General features: G+C 38.8%; 2 protein-coding genes across 4 annotated transcripts in view; both read right to left on the reverse strand.

The window, feature by feature from the left end:
• Positions 1-4,140: 4,140 nt before the first annotated feature.
• On the reverse strand, positions 4,141-20,631 carry LOC117295552 (CST complex subunit CTC1-like). The gene is made up of 26 exons (XM_033778249.1): positions 20,513-20,631; positions 18,665-18,829; positions 17,788-17,943; positions 17,204-17,370; positions 16,632-16,698; positions 16,273-16,423; positions 15,893-15,958; positions 15,446-15,524; positions 14,672-14,761; positions 14,447-14,548; positions 13,763-13,824; positions 13,420-13,525; positions 12,997-13,080; positions 12,193-12,320; positions 11,954-12,104; positions 10,840-10,992; positions 9,572-10,450; positions 9,039-9,143; positions 8,504-8,607; positions 7,839-7,972; positions 7,480-7,603; positions 7,007-7,108; positions 6,474-6,659; positions 5,812-5,895; positions 4,734-4,902; positions 4,141-4,296 (listed from the first exon to the last, which is right to left on the reverse strand). The coding sequence occupies exons 2-26, from the start codon at positions 18,789-18,791 to the stop codon at positions 4,141-4,143; spliced, it is 3,732 nt and encodes a 1,243-aa protein (XP_033634140.1). The 5' UTR covers positions 18,792-18,829; positions 20,513-20,631.
• Positions 20,632-21,083: 452 nt separating this feature from the next.
• The window catches only part of LOC117296174 (trichohyalin-like), a 28,008-nt gene continuing 24,707 nt past the window's right edge, over positions 21,084-24,384 (reverse strand). For 2 of the 3 annotated variants that reach the window (XM_033779060.1, XM_033779059.1), the window contains one exon: positions 21,084-23,913. In XM_033779060.1, coding sequence (XP_033634951.1) covers positions 23,705-23,913 — 209 coding nt within the window. In that variant the 3' untranslated portion in view covers positions 21,084-23,704. The remainder of the gene's footprint in view (positions 23,914-24,384) is intronic. The other variant, XM_033779057.1, reaches the window with a different exon arrangement.

Genomic DNA, 24,384 nt, shown 5'->3' on the forward strand with positions numbered 1-24,384 from the left:
ATCAAAAATGCAAGGCTTACCCCTTGCGATTTTATCAAATTTGTCACCAAAAATGCAAGGCTTACCCTTTGCGATTTAATCTAATTTTAGCAAAGACTCGTCAAAAATACAAGGCTTACCCCTTGCGACGATATTTAATTTTAGCCCAGATTCATCAAAAATGGAAGGCTTACCCCTTGCGATTTTATCTAATTTTAACCCATAGTCGTAAAAAATGCCGCAAGGCTTACCGCTTGCGATTTGTTCTAATTTCAGCCCAGCAGGTTCATCAAAAATGCAAGGCTTACCCCTTGCGATTTTATCAAATTTGTCACCAAAAATGCAAGGCTTACCCTTTGCGATTTAATCTAATTTTAGCAAAGACTCGTCAAAAATACAAGGCTTACCCCTTGCGATATTTAATTTTAGCCCAGATTCATCAAAAATGGAAGGCTTACCCCTTGCGATTTTATCTAATTTTAACCCATAGTCGTAAAAAATGCCGCAAGGCTTACCGCTTGCGATGTTATCTAATTTTAGCCCAGATTCATCAAAAATGCAAGGCTTACCCTTGCGATTTTATCAAATTTGTCACCAAAAATGCAAGGCTTACCCTTTGCGATTTAATCTAATTTTAGCAAAGACTCGTCAAAAATACAAGGCTTACCCCTTGCGATATTTAATTTTAGCCCAGATTCATCAAAAATGGAAGGCTTACCCCTTGCGATTTTATCTAATTTTAACCCATAGTCGTAAAAAATGCCGCAAGGCTTACCGCTTGCGATGTTATCTAATTTTAGCCCAGATTCATCAAAAATGCAAGGCTTACCCCTTGCGATTTGTTCTAATTTCAGCCCAGCAGGTTCATAAAAAATGCAAGGCTTACCCCTTGCGATTTTATCTAATTTTAGCCCAGATTCATCAAAAGTGCAAGGCTTACCCCATGCGATTTTATCAAATTTGTCATCAAAAATGCAAGGCTTACCCCTTGCGATTTTATCTAATTTTAGCCCAGATTCGTCGAAAATACAAGGCTTACCCCCTTGCGATTTCATCTAATTTTAGCCCAGATTCGTCAAAAATGCAAGGCTTACCTCTGGACGACAATTGCGACACTTTATATCTAATCAGGTTTGAGCCCATTTTGACAAAGACTCGAGACTTCTATACTCCTTGAAATTGTTTCCAATCTAGCCCAATATCTATTTATTATTTATTTATATAATTCTTCGTACAATACAAACATTCTAAAAGCAAGCATAGGCCGTCCAGGGAAAGGCAAAAGGCACAAAAACTGTCATCAAAACAGATGTGCCCTCCCAGACCTTGCTCGTAAAAACACTGTTCATAACACAGAACTCTAATAATTGTTGTGAAAATTAAAACAAAAGATGGCAAGTAAAGAATTACACGAACGATATAAGAACCGCCACATCAAAACAAAGGCCACTATAACAACACTTTAAATATATTGCTTTTTAGTTTAGAACAATAATATCGACAACAAACTATACCCATAAGGGTTTTATCAAAAATCAACCCAAGAGCAAAACACAATACCGGGGATTTTCTCCCCTCTTTTCTGGGTGATCACTTGATCAAACCAAGAAAAGGGAAAACATTTAAAGAACAATAATATTTCGGAGACGGTGCTTTTCAATAAACATTCCAGTACATTATCACTTCGAAACTCGTCTTTTTCTGACCGCTCCGATGCATTGCAATGCATCATTCTCATTTAAGTACATAAGGGAACCGTAGCCTAGGCGGTTAGAGGAGGGCTTTCAATGGTACTGACCCGGGTTCGAATCCCAATGCTACCAGTCTTTTTCTTTTACTAAGTCGGCATAGCAGTTTATTATTTAAGTAGTGCTTAAAATCACCTCCTAACACCAACGGGCACTGTGGCGACACAGTGCACTGGATCGTTCGCTTGCGTGCGTTCCAGAGCTGGGAGACCCGGTTCGAATCCCGCCCCGTACCAAAGGGACATGACTTTTACTGCTAGCACCAGTAAGTGATTGGGGTCCGTCATGTCTCTCCCCAAATTAGGGTAGGATGATTATTCCGGGTCGGAAAGTAAAGGAGGGGCCGGGACTAGCCATCCCTGAAGGGTTCTAATGGGTGATCACCACGCTGGTTTCGATCAGACTTTGAGTCCCCTGAATGCCTGGTCGTCACTCTAACTAACTTTCTGCACAAATTTGTTTTAACTTCAAAATGCTTTTTAAACATATTGACTATTTATTATTTTAAAGTTTTCTTTCCGCTTATTTTAATGCCAGGCGGTCGTAACAATTTCAAGGCTGAAAACAATTACTGAAAAGATGTGTTTGAAAGATGTTGCCGAATTTTTTCTTTTACCAATTCACGTGGTATTTGAGGGGAGCCATAAATGGGGTCCGAGGAGACAAACATTATTTCCCTGAGTCAACTTATATCCGTAAGCCTCAAGATGAAGAACATATGGAAGTTCCAACAACCCCCGTAAAAAATGCAAGGCTTATCCCTTGCGATTTTATCAAATTTTAGCCCAGATTCGTCAAAAATGCAAGGCTTACGCCCTTGTGATTTCATCAAATTTACGCCTAAATTTTAACAAAGTTGCAAGGTTTACCCCTCGTGATTTTATCAAAGTTCAGCCTCATTTCAACAAAGTTGCAAGGCTTTTTGTGATTTTATCAAATTTTAGCCTGATTTCAACAAATTGCAAGGCTTACCCCTTGTGATTTTATCAAATTTCAACAAAGTTGCAAGGCTTACCCCTTGTGATGTTATGAAATTTCAACAAAGTTGCAAGGTTTACCCCTTGTGATTTTATCAAATTTTAGCCTAATTTCAACAAAAATGCAATAACAAAATTGCAAGGTTTACCCCTTGTGATTTTATTAAATTTCAGCCTAATTTAAACATAATTGCAAAGCTTACCCCTTGTGATTTCATCAAATTTATGTCTAATTTCAACATGATTGCAAGATCTACCCCTTGTTATTTCATCAAATTTACGTCTAAATTTTAACAAAGTTGCAAGGTTTACCCCTTACGATTTTATGAAATTTCAGCCTAATTTCAACAAAAAATTCCAAGGCTTACCCCTTGTGATTTTATCAAATTTTAGCCTAATTTCAACAAAAATGCAATAAAAAAATTGCAAGGTTTACCCCTTGTGATTTTATTAAATTTCAGCCTAATTTAAACATAATTGCAAAGCTTACCCCTTGTGTTTCCATCAAATTTACGCCTAAATTTTAACAAAGTTGCAAGGTTTTATCAAATTTTAGCCTAATTTCAACATAATTGCAAGGCTCTCCCCTTGTGATTTTATCCAAAGATCAACAACAAATACAAGTCTCACAGAACTGGTACTGGACATGTCCACAAGGGGGAAGACCTCCATTTTGTTGAAAAAACACTAATTATGATATTACATGTAAGATTAGTTAAAATTATCCTGCGTTTGACTGCTTTGCCACAACACCCCAATCATGTAGTGAACCAATGTAACCCAGTGTGTTGGTAGGAAACCTCAATTGTCTTGAGTGGTTCAATAGTTGCCGTCAAATACAGCTAAGCACTTGAGCCGAGCCTGGGGTGAGAAACGCGTCTTGGCAGCGTCTTCTGGAAACAAGAGAAATGAGCAACATGAAATATCATTATTGTAAATCCATTACAGCATATCATGGCAGAATTATCGGCCATACCTCACAGCCGAGGTTCTGCTAATCACGGTGGGTGCCTACTCTTATTTTCACATGTGAGAACACTGGTGCTTAAAGGGTCTGGGTACTTTTTGTAACACAGCACACAATGTCCAGAGATTAACATTTAACTTAAACAGTTTGAAGATAATGATAGTAGAAAGCTCCCTTAAAATATCACTTGCTGAGGTGCTGTAGTTTTTGAGAAATTGGTACATAAATTTCTCAACAATTATTTTAGTTTCAGTTTTAGCATGTAAAAACATATTAACCAGTTACGGCATTTTACCAAAACTGGTTAATACGTTCATACATGCTAAAGGAATTTTTGTCTCACCGAGGCAAAAAATTATTTTTGTGAGTTGTTTTGCCAAAAAATCTTTTAGAAATTCAGTAAAAAATACCGCAGATGGGCACAACAAATTTGGTTAAACATTGGAGTCTGTTGAGGAACCTGGGTGATTTAAGAGATTGGCCCCTCACCTGTGTTTGGATTGTTACTCCTGTTGATGAACACCATGGTTTGACAGTGTAATACCAGTGGTTTCTGAATACTCTTATGACTACAAAGTACACTCAACCAACCCTCAATATCTGAAGAAGATTCTGGCATCTCCATCTACAAACATCAAGGGATCAAATCAACACATCAACATCAAACAACCTGGACAAGTCTTCAGTCAAGTGAAAATGATGTGTATTTATTGTCCCTCAATAAACAGGGATGTATAACTGTACGCGGAACTGAGACTCAAAAAATGAGCTGAAATTGGATAAAATTACAAGGGGTAAGCCTCAGCGTCACATATTTGTCACAAAGGGGATCAGTTGGAAAAAATCAGAAGGTACTAGCCTTGCATTTTTGTTGATATTGGGATAAAAACAGAAAAAAGCACAAGGGGTATTTTAACTTCTGCCCATTTTCCAAAAAGTGGAAGGTGCCTTCCACTTTTTGGAAAATGGGCAGAAGTTTGATAAATTCACACGGGGTAAGTCTTGCACTTTTCACCAAAAAGGTTTGCGGCTCTATGAAACTAAATATTCATGCTTACTAACCTCTTTGTTGAAGTCTTCTGGCTTATATGAGTAGACCACTTCTTGACATTGCCTTACAGCGTGCTCCAGCAGCAACCAACGATTCTCAGTCATTCCTAGAAGTGAAGCTATACAGGAATTCACACTGCACCACACAATGGCTTCACCGCTACCATCTTCAACCATAAACCTGTCACCGAGATCATTGAAGCATATTAATACCATGTCAAGAAGAGATCCCATTGAGGTCCTGTTTGTAGCGTACTGTCCATTTTCATAGACCTGCTTAAACAACCTAAAGGATGGTCTCAAATATATATAAATATATTACAGTTTTCGTACAGCTGTAGTCCATCCAGGAAACAGAACGCTCCAAGCCAAATTTCTGAAAAACGTGGGGTCAAACAAGCCCGCGCGACAAAGGAATCGTGACGTCAGTGGCGGCTATTTGGTGTGGAAATGCCAAAGCTGGAGAACTGTGTTCAAAACCAATAGGGGAAAATCGTCACTGGCGTCCAGGGTCATTATAGTAGATAAGCCGTTTTGAATCAAAAGCCGCGCGGCCGGGTGCATTTTTGACTCAAGTTATTTATTACTAAATGCAAATTTTGAGAGTAAAATGGTTAGTAACCGGTATCTGCGATGTCTATTTGGCCATAAAAAGGTAATAGTTGACATATTGCGATCATCCTTTATGGGCTCTTTAAGCAAAAAGTGTTGTATTACCTGGTTACACCGATGTGTGCTAGCACTGTATACTCAGTACTTTCCCCAAGCTCTGTACAAAATATCACATGCATATTACTCAGATGGGATTCGAACTCATGACCTTTGCTATTCTAGAGCAGTGTGTTCCAAACTAGACCATCGAGATTGCCCGGTAGCTAGAGTCAGAAAGTATCGCTTCAGTTTTTTGCTATAAGCAGGATACCAGTCATAGATTGTACTTGTGGCATAGTCATTTGGCTGGTAACCTTATTCTGGTAAGCATAACTTTGTTTTGCTGAGCTACTAAATTTGCTTAAGCAACTCCATGAAATTGCGATCAGACTTGGTCAACTTATTTGTGGTCATCCAAACATTGAATACAAACACAAACCTGATTGACGCAGTTATCCCTCCAGTCTGGCCGTCACTGCTGCTACAAACACAATCCTTATGACCACAGCGCAGACAAGACCATCTAGTAACATCAATAATAGAGGCAGAACAATTACAAAAACAGGATTAGCTGTTCCAAATGCTTACCAACCTATGGTATAAAATGCAAACAAGTAGTGAGTGGCCTGATGTTTTGACGCTAGCAGAGTCTTTCTCGAAGGCTAACAAATAATAATAACCCTTTTTATTTATTTTATATGTTTTAACGCTACATACGACCTGAGAACAAAAGAAGTTCATATAACGTAGGGAATTGAAACACAATGTGGACTTACACAAGTCCACACAGTGGTATTTACAGTTATGAAGATGAGGATTTTTCATGTACAGAACAAAGGAATGTCCACAGAGTGACTGCAACACAGAGCTGTGTGAGGAATGTCCACAGAGTGACTGCAACACAGAGCTGTGTGAGGAATGTCCACAGAGTGACTGCAACACAGAGCTGTGTGAGGAATGTCCAGAGTGACTGCAACACAGAGCTGTGTGAGGAATGTCCACAGAGTGACTGCAACACAGAGCTGTGTGAGGAATGTCCACAGAGTGACTGCAACACAGAGATGTGTGCTTAATAGTTTTCTGAAATCAATCTGTACTTACTTGAGACTGAGGTACTTGACAGTCTGAAGATGACAGTTAATGATGATGACTTGAGATGGAGAAACGATGTCTGGAGTGCCAAGAAGCTGGGAGATGTAGTACCTCCTAGGAAGTAAGGATGATTCTGAAGATTGGCTAAGATCTGATGATTGGGACTCATCTTTTGCATGGGCATCTTGAACAGAACTAAGAAATATAAAATGGTATCATTAAATCTCAAACAAGCACATTTGTACAATAATACAAGTGTATTTTACAAAGTAGAAAAATAAAACAATTATATGCTTACACAGCTAGCACAGAAATTTGACCTTAACCCAGAGAATTGTGACCATTAGCCCAGAATTCTGCAGAGCACAAAAGTTGAGGCCAATTTTATCACATTTTTATATTCCTGTACATTGCATACACAACAGACACTCATTGTTTGAATGATTATCCAATAGTATTTGAATTTGTTCATAAATAATTTAATATATTATATATTATTGGGTAAATTGCGGAGTGCATGACCGGAAGCATTTACAACTCACAATGATTTGATGTCATTTGGAATGCAGTCCACTGTCACTGTAGTCCAAGGAAACGAGCAGCTGTAGACACTACCAATAGTGGAATGGCAGAGTCTACAATTCCTGCAAGTAATTAAAAGAAAAAGAAGATTGTGTTGCCAGGCTGATGCAAGTTCATAACTCGGGGGAGCTGAGAGTAGGAATTGATATTCCTCTTAAAACAGTCTAGGTTGTAGGATGGAGGGAAACATGCACCAGGCAAGGAGTTCCAAAGAGATGCAGTGCGTGGAATAACGCTATTGGAATGGCTCCGTTCTACATCGCAACAAATCAAGAGTGTATGGGTGATAATTATAAGAAGCAGAAAGCCTGGGGTCTCACTAAAACATTCTGATAGGAGGAACTAGGTCAGACACACTGGGGGCACATTTACCATGAAAATATCCATCTAGCAATCTTTGTTCTCTCTGAAACTGCAGACGAACGTCTCTTACCTGAATGTTACATAGGCACCTGGTATAAGCCCCAATGTATTCTCTATTGACGATTTGGTAATGTGGACGTCAAGGGTGCTTGACGTGTCGTCAGGATGTGCTATCACAAACTTGATCAAGTTTTCTGAGAGAAGAACATATTTTAAGTAGGAATTGAAACTTTGCATGGTGGAATACGACTTTTAGGTTTGCGGTAACACCATGTAATGATAATCTCTAAATGACTTGGGGTGGTTTCGAAAAGAACTGTAGGATTGTCTTCTAAAGAGAAATGTAAGTTGGGTGGTTAACAGTTTTTTTTCTTCACATTCTTAAATCTCCATCAAACATGGAGGAAAGAATTTACCAAAAGAACTCACCACCGGCTTGAGACCTGGGCTGATGATGAGACGTCTTTATCTTCTTATTGCAGTGATTTTTTTCATCGTTCATACTCTCCGTTCTTGTGATGATTCTTCCATGAAATGAAACAAGTCCATCTGATGAACTTGCTCTAAAATATTAAAAAGGCGTATTTCATATTCATTCCCAAGTTAAGTTGAGAAAGTAATTTCAATTTATTGCTGTGAATCTTTATTGCAACGTAGACCTATGGAGACTCATAGTGGTTGGGGAGCCATCTTCAGGATTTACCTCGACAGGACGGCTATAAGGAATGAATGAATGAGTCTTTAGATAGTAAGAGCAGATATTTTGGAGTTCTTTTACCATGCCACTTCTCAGGTTGTCTCGTAAACTTGGCGCGCAAATCCTTGGCAATAACCGCAGTAAACAGTTCAGACAGTTCTGAATTCTGACTAGCGCCCTAACCCCCTCCCCCACCCACCTATTAAACAAAGAAAGTGATATACTTGTGCACACAACTATTAAAATCTCCATTTCACAAAACCCTTTCCCTTTTCTCTTCTGTTGAAATGTCCTCAACTCCTTTGAAACATTCGCAGCAAAAACAGAGCTGTGATGCCAACATTCGTATTGCATTCTCATTTGCAGGAAGTACGAGCCAGGCTTTAGTCTCACTTACTTGTGGCTTGGGACTTCAGAGACACCTTTGACATGCCAACAATTCCTGAACTGAGTTCTTGCTTTCTCCAGCTTGTTTACACTCCCTGCTGGAAGCAAGTTCGCCTGAAACAGATTTTCAAAAATGGCAGATTAAATGTTTGATGTTTTTGTTTTGAAGCCTTATTAAAAATCTGCCATCAGCATAGAAAGACTTTTCCAAAACTGTTTTTGTTTTTTCCTCGGCTTCCCTAAGGAAGCGATTATAAGAAAATTGTGTCTTAACAATTTTAAAGAATAATTTTTGACACAGAGCAAAGTTATTTCCACAGTGTATATAATGGGTGTGTATTTTAACATTTGTTAAATTCTGGAGACGGCAAATAAAACAAAAAGGGAAAACAAAATGTCTCCATAGGGGAATTCTAGAAACTGGGGTGCAACAAAAGGAATTATGTGAACAAAGTCTACAGGAGGATGTGAACAAAGGAAAGAACAAAAGATGTCTACACACAGAGGTTAACAATAGAATGACTGTTTGTGCAAAAACAATTTACCTGAACCTGTTGTAGAATGACGTCTTCTGAGACTGAGCAAATATTGTCACAATCCATCAGCATTAGCTCCCTCAATGACAAAGATGTACCATGCAGTAGTTCATCCTGTCAACAAAATATTACAAATAATATTTAGTCTCCGTACCTTTACTTTTCTATTTTGTAAGAATATTTCAAAACAGTTTGTTTTATTAGTTACATATTTTTGTCAAGGTAAATGTGCCATTAGTTTGAAGTGCTTAAACCGTGTAGAGCACTGGTACAAAAAGCTGCAGGTGGCAGGTTAAAATCCCACTCTGGTAAACTTTACTTTGTTCGCCCAAAGTTGAGAACTGAAATGTCAAACTCTTATTAAAAACTATGCCTGAAAATGACATCCCAATCTGCAAATTGTGATTTTATTTTGTAGCTAAGCTTAACAAAACCTAAAGAAAAATCATTCAAAGAGTTTACTATCATAAATGTTGTGGCTGTACCTTCACTTTAAAATCTGCAAGATATGAAAGTCAAAATGCCAGATAAGAGTTTTATACCTTGGTGATTTTAGTCGTCTCTCCTCTGACCATGTAGGCACAACCACAGTGTAACGTGTTATACCACCTCACTGAAGAACCATTGAACCTCCTCACTCCTACTCCTGAATGGATGTCTCCTTCACTACAACTGGCAAGAGTTTCGCTGGCTTGTTCCTCCAATGTGAGATCCTCAAGGGGCAAGACTTGGGCATAGAAGAAGAGGGAACCCTCTGAATTACTAATGAGCTGACTTTTACGAAGGAGTAAAAAGTTTTTTCTTAGAGAATCATTGTTTGGAACTTTTGGATCTTTCTCAGTCCTAGCAGTCTTGTCTGACGTGAGGTTTGAAGTAGGAAGATCTTCCCCTTGGAGGTTGCGAGTGGAAACGTTGTTGGAGTGAGGGGTTTTGGTTCTGTTGTGAGTTCCACTCTTTCCATGAGGTACTCTTGATGAAGTTGCAGATGCTTCACAATTCAGACACTCCACAGATTGCATGCTGAACACAACAGAGCTCTGGTTCTCTATGACTCTACCTGAAGAACAAATCCTCTCTGGTACACAAGTCTCATCAGATCCTGGAGATGGTCTGGCTAGAATGAGCGACAAGGCTTCCTGAATGATCAAGAAGCCTTCAACTCGGATGAGATGTCCCAGACACCAGGTGTGCATATGGTAACAGGTCCAGGAGCACCTTCTCTCGACAGACTTACCTAATTTAATTTTGGTTACTACGGGTGGATGGCATGAATGCTTAATCCTATCTGTTGGTTCGTCTCTGTGTCCATTTGTCTGAGGGTATGGGATGGTGTTTGTAATGATGCAGTCCACGCATCCTGTTTGATCCTTAAGCTGTACTCGGCCTGTTGATGGATTGAGATGCAAATAGCCCAAAAGAATCTGCAGGAGAAAACAGTCCAGCCAAATGTTCACAGAGGGATAAAAACACTCCATTGTAAAGGTCAAAGAAATAGTCATGACTGAGTTGACATTTACCAATTTTACTTGTTAACAAATATATAACAGAACGATAAATAAAACATAAAAACCAAATAATTGGACACACAAACAGTAGTTCGATAAATTCATACTATCGAAAACTGAAACAATGTTTAAAATTGGATCTGGACAATTTTCATCTTATACATATGAAAATTTGCTGAAACTATTTTTGTTTCTATAAACTTCGATCTCTATGCCAATTTTCCAAACACTTAAAAGAGGAAAAAAAAACAAACAATTAATTTTGTTGATGAGTTGGGAGGTTGCATGTCTTAGTAACAACTTACTCTCGGCGGTTTCATATGCTTGGATTCCGTCACTTTGAAATGAGAGTCGGAAAGCTGGAGAGAGCTTCCATCATCAACATCCACCTCTCCGTCTTCCTGGTCATGGCCAAGTTGAGAAACTTCAGCTAGGTCTGGAAAGTGCCATGGAGGGGACTGGGTGAAAAAAAAGCAAAAATAATAAGATCCAGAGCAGCCAAGACTGGTATCCTTGAGCCACACAACTGTGTCTGGGTGCTTGCAGTTCCTTATGTAACTATATAAGGCCCTTTCCCGAAGTCGCGGCTACAGCTACAGCTACGACAGTTGCTAAGGATAGTGCTAAGGACGCATTAACTCTCATGCGATGGTGACACGACGATCAAGCCTAAGGGCCTTGTCACACGAGGCAACTTTTACAAGCAACTTGGAGGCAACCAACTGCAGTGCATGCTGCATGACCATTTTGATAGTACACAAGTCAATTTTAAAACATTGTCTTGCGATCCACATAAGAATTTTTTTTACATTTAAGCGTGGAATGCCTTTTCTTCTTGGAGATTGCCTGGAACTGGTTGCCTGTAAATTGCCTCGTATGACATGGCCCTTAGACGCAGCCGTAGCCGAAAATTCCTACATGAACTCAGTAAAGCTTGACCCCAGGCATATGACATCATAGCAACGCTAGATGTAGTCTGAGCCATTCAAATTGAGCATTGACTTGAGCATTCACTTTTGAAGGAGTGTTGGCTCTGTTGGTCTCAACGTTCCAAAGAGTATACTCTGCTAGTCTTCAGGAGAAAGGTAAACCAGAGACCAAACCAGCTGTTTTCAGAGCCAAGACTCCTATCAACGTTCCAAAGAGTATACTCTGCTAGTCTTCAGGAGAAAGGTAAACCAGAGACCAAACCAGAGCCAAGACTCCTTCAAAGGAGAATCATTACATGGTTGTACCCGCAAGTTTACTATTATATAGTTTATTCTTATCCATCACACCATGCAAAGCTTCAAACATCACTTTAGTCTTAGATTAACGTTCATCTTATAAGATCGGGATGCGGTACGGTGGGGCTGCGGTGGGGGTGCGGTGGGAGTTGGATGAGGATGGGTAAAGTGACATTTGGCAAATCTTGGATACCTTTTCTACCTCCCTGGAGGCGTGGCATGAATGAGATGAACTCAGAAACTCCTCATAGATGTTTCTCTTCTTCCCTCTCAGGAGGGGTTTCTTAGACTCGGTGGAAGGGGTGTTGAACAGTCGCCATAGCAACGTGTGAAGAGCTCTCTTTCTGAAAGATTCAAAGGTGTCCCGACATTAAATCATGCCCATGAGCCATGTACAAACAAATGGTGGAATTTCTTTGAGATAAACCTCACCTCAAGTAAGTTGGCGAAAACTTTCTCTCTAGAGAATTCATGACATCAGAGAGCCAGTCCAACTCGCTCAACGTCAGACTGTACTGCAGGAGGACTCGAACCATCCCCGATGGGGACGGACTCAACTTCTATCCAAAGAGAGAGAGAAATCCTGAACAATGGTTTTGCCATACATTGGTAATAAATAAATAAACTTTGGGGGCTAATCATCCTTACTCGCAGCTAAGAGCTGAATTGCGAAGGACGCGGCTACAACTTGTTCGAGAAGCAGGCATGCAAGGGCGCCTTTGGCTGCCAACCACATCAACCCATTATGACCACGGAGCACAGCCAAGATCGAAAGTGTTTGATTTTTCCCGAGGGAGGAAAACCGGATGGTCTGGAAAACCCTCGTGGCACAGCAGAGAACCAACGCACAACTCAACTCACATATGGCCCTGGCCGAGAATCGAACCAGGGTCACCTTGGTGAGAGGCGAGCGCATTATGCACAAGCCAACCATGCCACCATGGTTAAATATCCCTTATACAGTCAACCATTGTCATAAAGAGCACAGAGGTTCTGTTTATAAAGAATACATTCTGAAATCCTGAATCTCGTTTCTACTTTGTGTTTCTTTGTTTTGCTGTCCGGTTATAACAACATCATCATCATCATCTGTTAGCATCATGCATTTCTGCACCGGCTGCATGACTTGTGAGACGCTTCCAAATAGATTGGTTGTAACAACGCTCCTGTTGTAAAGGGGTAAACTCTGAATTCCTTAAAGAAAGCAACAATAAGATAAATGTCTGATAAGATTACCTTCCTGGGGCCTGAGTCACGAGGAGAGAATCTATCAATGTGGACTGAGCTCCTCATGCAGCAAACAACTCTTGGCATCTCAGGCTGCTTGAAAAATGGGTTAAAAATGTTTGAACAAACTTTTTGTAGGCTATCGACACATATTAACATTACATTTACACGGTTTGAAGATAATAAATGGTAGGACATTAAAATTAATACTCGCTGAGGCGCTGGAGTTTATTTGACAATAAGTACAACAATATCACAGGAATAATTTCCATGTAGGAGACAAACGCATGTACAACGTCCTGGTATTTATGCGATTCGCCTGAAAACATCACTCTGTGATTTTCACCTTTTTTATCCCCAAAACTTCTATATACTATCAAAACACTATAAGTCAGACGAATATCACACCTGATTTAATCAGAAAATATTTACCAGTGTCTTCGGGTGGTGATGTGCATTGTATATCGTGATGACTGACCCAACCCTTAACACAGCTGTAGAGGGCCCAGTGTCGTCCATTTGATAGCATAGATATAACCTGATAACGAAGAGTTATACAGAGATTGTGTTAACCTTTGTTTAATTATCAATAGAATTTATGGACAAACCATCCACAGGAAGGGGTGTTCGTAAATAGCATGAATCAGGCATACAAATGCCTTTGTCCTGTAATGGATGAAGGGGGGGGGGGGCCAGCCACAAAGGTGGGGCAGCGCATGTAAGGACAAAGTTTCACAAAGTTTATACTTTCCCTCTATAAATTAGATAGAATTACCTGCATTTACCATCCAGCTCATATATGCCCGATGAAGCATCGATGCATTTGGAAACAGTTCCCTGCAAAAACAGACGCAAAAAGGAAATTTCAAACCAACAGGACTGGACAGAACAAGTTTGACAAAGCCATGTATCTTAAAAAAACCAAAAACGATTTAGCTCAGACCATGCAAGATAGCACTAGAATCGCACCATAAAACTAACTTAAAAGAATATTTATTTTTTTATTTTTTTTTTTAAATTTTTGGTTTTACCCATATACACCGATGTGTGTAGCACTGTATACTCAGTACTTTCCTGAGTCCCAGGAGTTCACAGGACTCGGGGGAAGTACTGAGTATACAGTGCTACACACATCGGTGTATATGGGTAAAACCAAAAATTAATATTCTTTATCCCGATGCAAATTTAACATCTATTAAATAACTTAAAAGAGATGTTTCAACTTTTTTTTCAGAGCAAACAAATCTAAATAGTGACCCAGACATCATGTTGTGATAGAGCCGTTAAGAGCCGTTAAAGCAGTTAAGGACACCCAATTCAAGCTCTAAAGTTTCTGATCAGCAGAGTATGGGCTTGAGACCTGGTAGTGCCAGTTGTGTTCTTGAGAAAAATATTTGACCATAATAGATTCGTCCTTCAGATGGGACATCAATTTGACTTAATTTTCAGCCTCTGTTACCGTTATACTGTTCCCATGCTTCTTGTCATCACAGCTATATTTGACGTCAGTCACTGTAGTTTCTTTCTTGCACATGAACACGTGATGAGGCTGTTTGGCTCCCTGAAATTCATCAACAAAGTAACACTAAAGGTAACAACTATAGGCTTGTCATGCTAAGCAGTCTAAGAGGTTCCGGTGCAAGGCTATTTTTGATATAATAAGAATCGACTGTGCACTGCTTACCTTCACCATTGTTGTTGGCCTAAGATGCGTCACAGAACATGAAGCGTACATCGGGAGTGCCTTGTGGAGGAATACAAGTTGGGGTTTTTCCTGTCGAACAATCAAAAACAAAAAATCAAACTAATTGGATTAAACGCTGTTTCATCACACCCCAAATCTTTCGCTTAAAATATTTGCAACAAGATAAGTCCAATAATTTACAAATTTATCTCCTTGCTTTTTTACAAAATCCAACAGCACAAATGCCAACACTGGATGACAATGCAGCTGAAAGAAATGTTCAGTTTTAGATGTGGGAGGAATGTGGCTTTGCCCTCAAAGATGAAATTCCAGGGGTGGATTTCACAAAGAGTTAAGACTAGTCTTATCTCGAGTTACTCGTCCTAACTTGTTTGAATGATCTTCCCATCAAGAGAACTCGGCAAACTCCCACAGAGGGATATAAACACCAAGCTGGCAACAGCCAATCTCTCTCATACAAACATTGGTGTAACGTCTATGAATTACACAAATCAAGAAATTGTGATCCAGTAACTAGACAATCAAATTTATTCTAGTCATTGTGAAATCAGCGGTTAGCTGGGGGATTTGAACCCACAACCTTGTGATTGCAAGTCCTGCAGTCTAACCACTTGACCACGGTGATGGAACCTAGGACAAGGCATACATTTTTAATATCTCCTATGAAAAGTCCTAAGTTAGGACTAGTCTAAAACAACGACCCCACGCTTGATAAAACAACGATATTTCAATTTATAAACCGTTTCAAAGTACCTTGGCCAGTATTGGAATGCTCAGCTTACCAGAGACATCTGAAGCCATCCGGAAGAAGAAAAGGTTATTGCCACGAACGCTGTAAGATGGGGAAAAAAAGCTAACGTTAGTCTCGGTTCAAGAAGTTGTATTACGCAGATCCATTTCATTTTGTTTATTCTGGTTGTAAAGCAAAGTACTCTAAGCAAGTTAAAAAAGTGAACTTAAACCACTATACTAGCCAAGAACCCAATGGAAAGAAGACAAGGAACGAAGTTTCAGTTTGTAGGAGGAAATCCCCTAGAGAATTATTCCAGGAAAACCCAGGCAGTCAGGTAGGGTTTAGAAAACCCAAACCACGTAGTGCCCCAGCATTATAAAAATAACAACTAAACACAACATAAACAAGGATAACTACTCCAATTAGTTGGAGTGATTTTGTTGAAGTTGATCTTGAAAACGACTCACCTAATAATAGGGCTTTTGTTGACAACAATCCCTGTAACGTGGACATCATTTACGGCATGTCTTGAGCTAGTAACAATCAATAGAAGCAAGAAAATCAACTATAATGCTTAAAGACACCTACAACATTCAGGAAAACAAAGCGCCGTACACAGTAGGTTCACAGGTGCCTGCCTGTGCATGCTACACAGCAAAAAGTCGAGGGTGCTTTGAAGTTGTTCGTCCATTAAAAATTGTCATAGGCCGGTTCAGTAAAATTTCGCAGTGTCCTCCGACAAAACTGGTTGAGAGTCCAGTTAAAAGAATTAGTCTTTTCTTATTGTTAACTTCATGGTGATGAGAATGAAGACACATTTTAAGACGATGAGATTTCTTTCCAGTACCTGTCATGACGTTGAAGAATCCGCAGAGCTCTCTCGACGGATACTGACCGTTGGCTGAAATCTAGCAGGCGGTCTGATAGGTCTGAAGAAACAACCACTGGGGTACAAAGAGGGCAGATCTCAATCATACTCCTAACCCTCGCATCAGCTCCTTCACAAATAATACAAGAATGAAAGTTGAAAAATAGAATTAGCTATACTTGCAAATTGTTTACCAACCACAATGACCTACAGTATAGAGACCTAGAGTCTTTCTCGAAGTCTAGATGACAACACAACACACACGCATCAAAAGGTATAAAAGAATGGGATTAACAAAAAGTAAACTCTTTGTAAAACAAATGATTTTTGTTCTTTACCTGGGATGAAGTTCCAGCATGGAACTAACAAAGCTTGATCAAGCCACCTCCAGTTACAGAAAGATGCCTGAATAATAACAACAACATAATAGTTAATAAGCAGGACAGTTCTTTTCAGAACTGAGAAGACTCCTGAACACCCGAACAATCTACTCCGTGGTAGTAGAATTAAGCAAGACAGTTCTCTGAGAACAAACTCTACCTGGCAAGTAGATACATGCATGGTGTTACCACAAACCAAATATATAACAACAAGACAATTAATCTACAGCAGAATCTAAGAGTCTACAAACCAAATAAGATTTCACAAAGAGCCAAGATAAACCTGAAGATGAATTGTCAGTATTACCATAGTAATTTGTATTGTGACATCACACTTTGCTTAGTAACTACAATTGACACACAGTAAAGATCAATCTTAACTCTTTGTGAAATCGGCTGTAGGCCAAAAAGAGCCAGTTGCGAGTTATACTTAAATAATGTCTGGAAAATAATTTGTTCCAAATATTTCAAAAACCATGCTATGTTTATCAATAACAGCTCTTAATAGTTCAAATGACAACTACTCGCACCTGGCACTGAACTGATCCCGTTTCATCTTTCAGATAAAACTCATCGTCTGTAGTCATAGTCATGGCAACGCATCCCTGATCTCCGCTCTCGCCTTGGCAATGAAGACTGTGTCCTGTCTTCAACCAAGCGACGAGGAAAACTTTCTCATTTTTCAATGGCTTCAAACCTGGAACACAAAAAGAAAATCTTAAATTGGCTCATGCGCTTTAGATACTTTAGCTCGCAAGCTTTCTAAAGAAACTTGCAACAAGGGTGCTTGCTATGTGAATCAGAAACACCAGGGTTAACCCCTACTCTTCCAGCATTAGTGTTCTGAGCTCTTTACTTACTGTTCAAACAAATCCTAGTACACAGGACCTGTATGGCTTAATGTCCCATCTGATTGACGAATCAAATATGGTAAAGTATCTTGCTATCTGATACTAAACAAATGAGTATGTTGCTACACACAGTATCATGGCATGCAAGGTCAAAGGTCACCTGGCAGGCAACTAGCTGGCATGTTCTTAAGGCCACTATCTGATGTCATTCCCAAACCTCCCAAAGTGACGTCGGATGTTAAGGCTTACTTGGATTGCCTTACCTAGATGATCAGTATGATCCTTATGGAGGGTGGACGTCTCACCGAGGCATTGAGCGTTGTCACTGTGACTGTGAACGACCCTCCTCCACGCCAGCAACTCTTTGATTGTGATAAATGTATTACTCGATGAACGATCCAAGGAACTCAGCCAAGAACCTAGTGTGGAGATAAAATATGGCATTAGCTTTAGTTATCATCTACTGGTACATTGGGGGAAAGTGTGAGGATGATCAAATCTGTTAAAGCCATTGGACCCTTTCGGTACAGAAAAAAAAAAAAAAAGTTCACAGATTTACAAATAACTTACAGGGTTTACAGAAGGTAGTGGTGAAATACTTCTCTTGAAATATTATTCCATGAAATGCTTTACTTTTTGAGATAACAGTAAATAATATCAATTCTCGTTAACAAGAATTACGGATTTATTTTAAACACATTTCATGACACGGCGAAACGCGCGGATACAAGGGTGGGTTTTCCCATTATTTTCTCCCGACTCCGATGACCGATTAAGCCCAAATTTTCACAGGTTTGTTATTTGATATAGAAGTTGTGATACACGAAGTGTGGGCCTTGGACAATACTGTTTACCGAAAGGGTCCAATAGCTTTAAGGTCCAATTTCATAGACCTGCTTTAGGCAGAAGACATTGCTTTACAAGTTTTGACCGAGCACAAAATAGCAGGATACCAGTCGCAGCTTGTACACAAGAAATGGCGGTTTGGATGGTAGCTATGTTCTAGAAAGCATTATTTTATTGTGCCTATTAAAGGCAACTTATGAAACTTGTTTCTAAAATGGAAGCATTCAGTTTTTTATAAGCTTGAATTTTAGCTATTTTTCAATTTAGGAATTTCAATAATTGTCTTTAGATTACCTTTGAGTGAATCTTGAACCGAGTCCAAAGTGAACTCTGAGACTTTAGGGACATGTGAACCCGCGACATCGTGATGAACCAAATGAGTCTTGGCATGTTGCAAAATCAACTCTGACAAGAATGACATCGTACCGACTGTATGTTGGCTCCAATTGATCTAATAAATTGAAACAAAAACAAATTAGACATTTAATATTCACTACTTTTTTTATTGTCTTAGATTGTGATTGCGAGTAAAAACAGTTTAGTATTCTTACAGGTTACAGCTTGCCTCTCTCAAGAAAAAAATGCCACACGTGGAGTTGCTATACTGTGCATATATCTAATTTGTTGTAAATAGTTTTGGCAGTACTTTTGCTGTGTCTCCTGTGCAAAAAGCCACTTGTATTTCTACCTCCATGGTTGCTAATAGTTTGGGCAGGTGTGCAAGTGCTACTGTGCAGCAGTAGTACCTGTGTACAATGAAGGCATTGCTGTGGCTGAGGTCTGTGTCTTTTGTCCTGTGGCTAGTCCCTCCCAGTGAGTGAGCAGATTGTAATGGTAGTATATATGGGATATAAAGTGGAGAAAGTGCAAGTACCGGTAGTTCAGAGTTTACCAGTTTGAACTTGGGTATGTGAGGTGTTTGAAGTTAGACACAGCATGGACATCATGAAGGACACAGGCAGCAGAGGTCTCCCTTGCATGCTGCGGCGCTGATGTAGATCTGGTGAGGCACGGAGGAGAGCGGAGCTGGGCAAATCATGGCTCTGACATTAGTTTGACTGAATTTTGAGGCAAGAAATTTTGTAGCTACAAAATGTGTGTACTGCCTGATGAATACTCAGTCAATGTTTAGTTTAGACTAGACCCAGTGACTGGGGTGCTAGATTAATTTTTTCAAAATTTTGACATTATCGGACAGATTCCTTTTTTTTTTAAAATTTTGACATTATCGGACCGATAAAGTCAAAATTTCGAAAAAAAGAAATCTAGCGCCCCAGTCACTTGGTCTAAGTTTAGACTAGTTTTTTTAGTGGTAATTTATTTCTTGCAGAGATATTATTCCATTGTTCGACCAGAACCACAATTTGATTGTTATTAAAAAAAAAAAAGGATTTTCTTCCCCTCCCCGATCAAACTATTCGCCAAGCAAAAGCTGGGGATAGCTCATTCTCCATAGCTGCCCCTCGCCTATGGAATGAGCTCCCCGCGGGTCTGAGAGAGGCGATCTCGTTGCCTGTATTCAAAAGCCTCCTCAAGACATTTCTTTTTCCCCACCCATCCTAGTTTGTTTGTTTCTCTTTTCTTTTGTTGTCATAGTCTCATGTAAAGCGCTCTGTTCTCCGTAGAGCGCTATATAAATGTTTCATATTATTATTATTATTATTAATTGAATCTCAGAAACCCGATTCATGCATGATTGAATGGCTCTTGGATTTCTGATGGTTGGTGTCCGTTCGTGAATGCTGCGGCAGGCGCAGCCCGAGATGATGCGGCTGGTACCCGCTGACCCGCTCGAAACGGTGGATTCGAAATTCTTTGTGAAAATACCGCGAGTTGTTTTGCCTTTTTCTCTAAAAAGTAGACACCTTATTCATCTGAAACGTTCACAGGTTAATTCTAATGTATCTTTGTTGACAATTTTGCCCTGTGTAAGTAAACGAAGATCAGCAATACGGTGACAAAACATAAACTAGTAATTAGTATTGTTAATAAAAGTTACAACGCAAGGTGAAACTATTTTATTAAACTTTAATTAAAGTTAATTAAAAACGTTAAAAAGTTGCGGTGGGGGTCATTATTAGGCTTAAAGAAACTTATAACAAGTGCCGGACTCCCCTCTAACAAGTCATCTCTTCAGCTCACCCAGTTTTGTTTTAAACCTCGAAGGATTTATTCGGCATTCTGAAGTTCTCAACGATCCAAGGCAAGGAAGTTTCCCACGCAGCAGACGGCAAAATAAACAAACACTGCCCTGCTCTGCAGAGCGCCCTCAATAGTCTTGTTTACACATATCTGTAACTTGTGTAACCTCCCCAATTAAGCTGCATCCAATCTCCAATTATTTTTTCAAAAAGTTGTTGAAATATTTATGTGGGGTCAAAAATGTAAACAAAAAGTTGTTTTCAAAGTTCAACTATTACCATGACAACAAACTATTGGACCTCGTGTGTCCCTCACTAGTCTTGTATTAAAGTTAAAAAGGATAAAATGGGGAAAATGGGGGAAAAACGAACTGTCCAAGTATTTCAACTTATGACCGATGACATTGAACATAGAACATTCATGAAATAGTTCCCATAAAATGCTTATTTTGTCTGTGTGATGTTCTGTCTGTCCAATTGCCTGAGAAATGCCACAATTTTTTTTAAAGAAAGGGGGAAAACACCATGGATTTATTAATTTATTTATTAATTTATTTATTTTGGAAAAAAAATGTGTTTAAGTCAGAATACTTTATTTTGACAACATACCATAAGTTCTGAAGTACATTCAAATCGGAAATAATACAAAGTAATATACAAGCAAATCATGTTATGACAGCAAAATTAGTAATGACAGAAAATGTTTCCATTTTACTACATCACTCCTACCTGGACTCTAACTAGTTTTAATTTTATCTTTCCATGATTTCCAAATTAAAAACTTGCCCTTGCCCAACATAACTTCCATCACCCTTGTTATCACCCGTTTAGAAATTAAAATTAGACCCCAACGGGCGACTTTGGAGGGCCAAGTAGCAGGGTTACACTCATGTTTGGACACCCCTATTATTCCTAAAACATAAGTAAATTTTCCTAATCCTAACCCTAAAACAATACTAGTGAATAAACCCCAGTCGTTTTTCAGAACAAAGGGTTGTTGAGATACAGAGAAGTCACATAAATTGGTAACTACATTGTTTGTAAACAAAACATTATATACCGTTTATTAATTTTTGTTTGTAAACACCAATGGTTATGACCCATTGTCTATGGTTTATAAACAATAAACATGCATTAAACATTTCTCAGTAAAGCCATAAAGCAAGGTTTAAAATGATTTAATTTCCATGGCTCATAAACCATGACTGATAAATGTTTTAAAACGCATTTTTATGGTTTGTCAATTGAGCACATTTTCCAAAGTTTTAATTGAAAACTCAAAACCTCCAGCTTAAATTACTACACTTCCCAGTAAATTTAACATTTTAAAATGCTAAGTAAACAAGTAAAAAACAAATAAAAATCTAAAAATATGTCAAACAAGAATACAACAAATTTGCAACAAAATAACAATACAATACCTACACAACAGTTGTACAAATTGCAGCAAGAAATGCCTATGAAAAGTTAACAATGGAGGAAACTGAAAAGTAAACGTGTCAACAGTGAATTAATATAAACAACAAAGAAATGTACATCTAAAGTTGACTGAATTGAACTGAACTGAAAGTTCACTTGCACCAAATTTACACAGTGGTAGTATTTTTTTTATACAGTACAAAAGAAAGGACTCACAAAGGTTAAGTATAAAAGTAGTTAACGGTGCAATTTTGATTGTCATCGTTGCATCATGGCATGTCTTTACCATTCATTATTCAATTCAGTGAAACTTCACATATTGAACTCTTGAAACCCTCCTTAAAATGCCTCAAAATCTTTGCTGTCATAAACCAATGCCAGTGTGTTAATCCTGAAAATTCTAGATACAAACCACCTTGTAACAATGACTTTTCACAGCGTTGTATTTCATTACGTATTCTTTTTACCAATGTGAAGAATATTTATGTATATAATGGGCATAAGAAAAAATCTGTTGAAACTTTCAAATATATATAAATAGAAATAAACCAGCGAGTAGAAACATTGGTGTTAGAATGATGACAGTTTCCAAACCAACACTTACCTCTACCAAAATGGGGATCACAAATACATGGATTATTTCATTTAATAGTCCCAAATTGTGTCGTTAACAACACTTGCCCCCACTCATCCAAATGAGAATGTCTGGCTACTGTTTCTCCTAATAATGCAACTTTCAATGCAAATATTTGTTTGAAAGGGTAGCACATCTAAAGCAGATAAAGTGCCACACATTCATCAATATAATGTATGTCACACACAGGGGGTAGCTTCGGGCAAATATCAAAAGAAACTATCAAATTTTTCTCATTAAACCCCCCTTTTTAAACTGATTCTATTCAACAAAAACGATACAGCAAATCAACGACAAGGTATGGAAGGACAATGAACTTAAAAGAAAAAAAATTAACTGGCACTACTGAAAGACATCATCAACAAGAATATTTTAATACAACTCTCTCTCTCTGCTTAAAAAGAAAAACGCTCTGGGACCGCTTAAACTCCACGCTCTCTGGTGATTTATGTTCCACGCAGCTACAAAGCCAAAACGCAAATCAAGGTGTCATTTTAGGGGCTGCTAACAACAACGAACAAACTTGGCCCACTGAAGTCTCAAAAAATGTTTACCTTTTATGAATTAGACACAAAGTTCTCATTTCTTGAAAATGCAAATATCGATACAAAGATGAGTGTGACTTTGTAAGCTTAACAGGTTTGACACCAAACTCACAAAGCGTTTGTGATGAGAAAGTTCGCTTTGCATTCACAACTGCGTCAAGTATAAACAAACCAGTAGATTGGAAACTTACATATCAAAAATATGCAAAAGCGTTGTATCTCTAAAGCTTTTGCCTTAATACAAAAGTTGAAAACATGCTTGCTTTAATTGAGACAAAAATGTTGTTCAAATCCAATAGAAAAGGGGTTTATTTCACTACGCCCCTTTTGTGTAAGAAACAACGTAAAAGAAAATAGAGAAGTAACAAAACATAAATAGAGAGACAACCTTAAAACAACTAGGGTGGATTGCACAAAGAGTTAAGTCTAGTCTTATCTCGACTATAGACTTAAGTTTTGAGTAACTCGATCCTTAAGAGTCCTCGGACCAGTCGTTAGTTAGAACTCTCTTTGTGAAATCGACCCCCGGAGATACAACATTTTTGCACTTGGGTTTCAAAGCGATATAAAAGACGACGTGATTTCACTTCCAGCGTTATACGTGATCTTGATCAGCATCTTCTACATTTTCCTCGCCACCATAGACGTCTTTAGCATGTTCATCTTCATTGTGGTTCTCTGGAGGTTCTTCTACATCTCCGTAATGTCCCTGGGCGTCCTCCTTCTGGCCTTCTTGGTTCTCCTTGCTCTTGTTGTCGATGTCTCCATGATCGGGATAGGCGTCTCTATTGTTTTCATTGCCATCTAAAAAAATTTTCAGGAAACAAAAAAATAATCAAGACATGTCATTCCTTGAGTGAGATTTTAAGATTTTGGAGTGTAACAGCGGAGGATTTTCAATTTCACTCCAGAAAATTAGATAATCTTTCTCGGCTATCGTTTACAAAATCATTTTTTCCCTGCTCCCTTTTGTGCAGTTGACTCTCCACAATTTAACACACAGTTTAGCCCTATTTGAAATGTCTTGATGGTCTGGACAGCGGGTCTTGACATTTCGGAAAAATTCTGGAAAAGCTAAACCAAAGTGGAAGACAGTCTTCTTTTAATCCAGTGTTATCTGTGTGTGTATATGAACATGTGCATCATGCCTTTGTGAATCTATATCAAGGTCCAGCTACATGTATCTTGCTTTGCTCTCTTGTTATGCCAAACTGAGGCTCGGAGGGCTAATAGTATGGACCCCTTGTGGGATTTGGTGAAATTAGTTTTAGTTAT

This window comes from Asterias rubens, chromosome 10 (assembly GCF_902459465.1).
Source record: "Asterias rubens chromosome 10, eAstRub1.3, whole genome shotgun sequence".
Taxonomy (NCBI): domain Eukaryota; kingdom Metazoa; phylum Echinodermata; class Asteroidea; order Forcipulatida; family Asteriidae; genus Asterias; species Asterias rubens.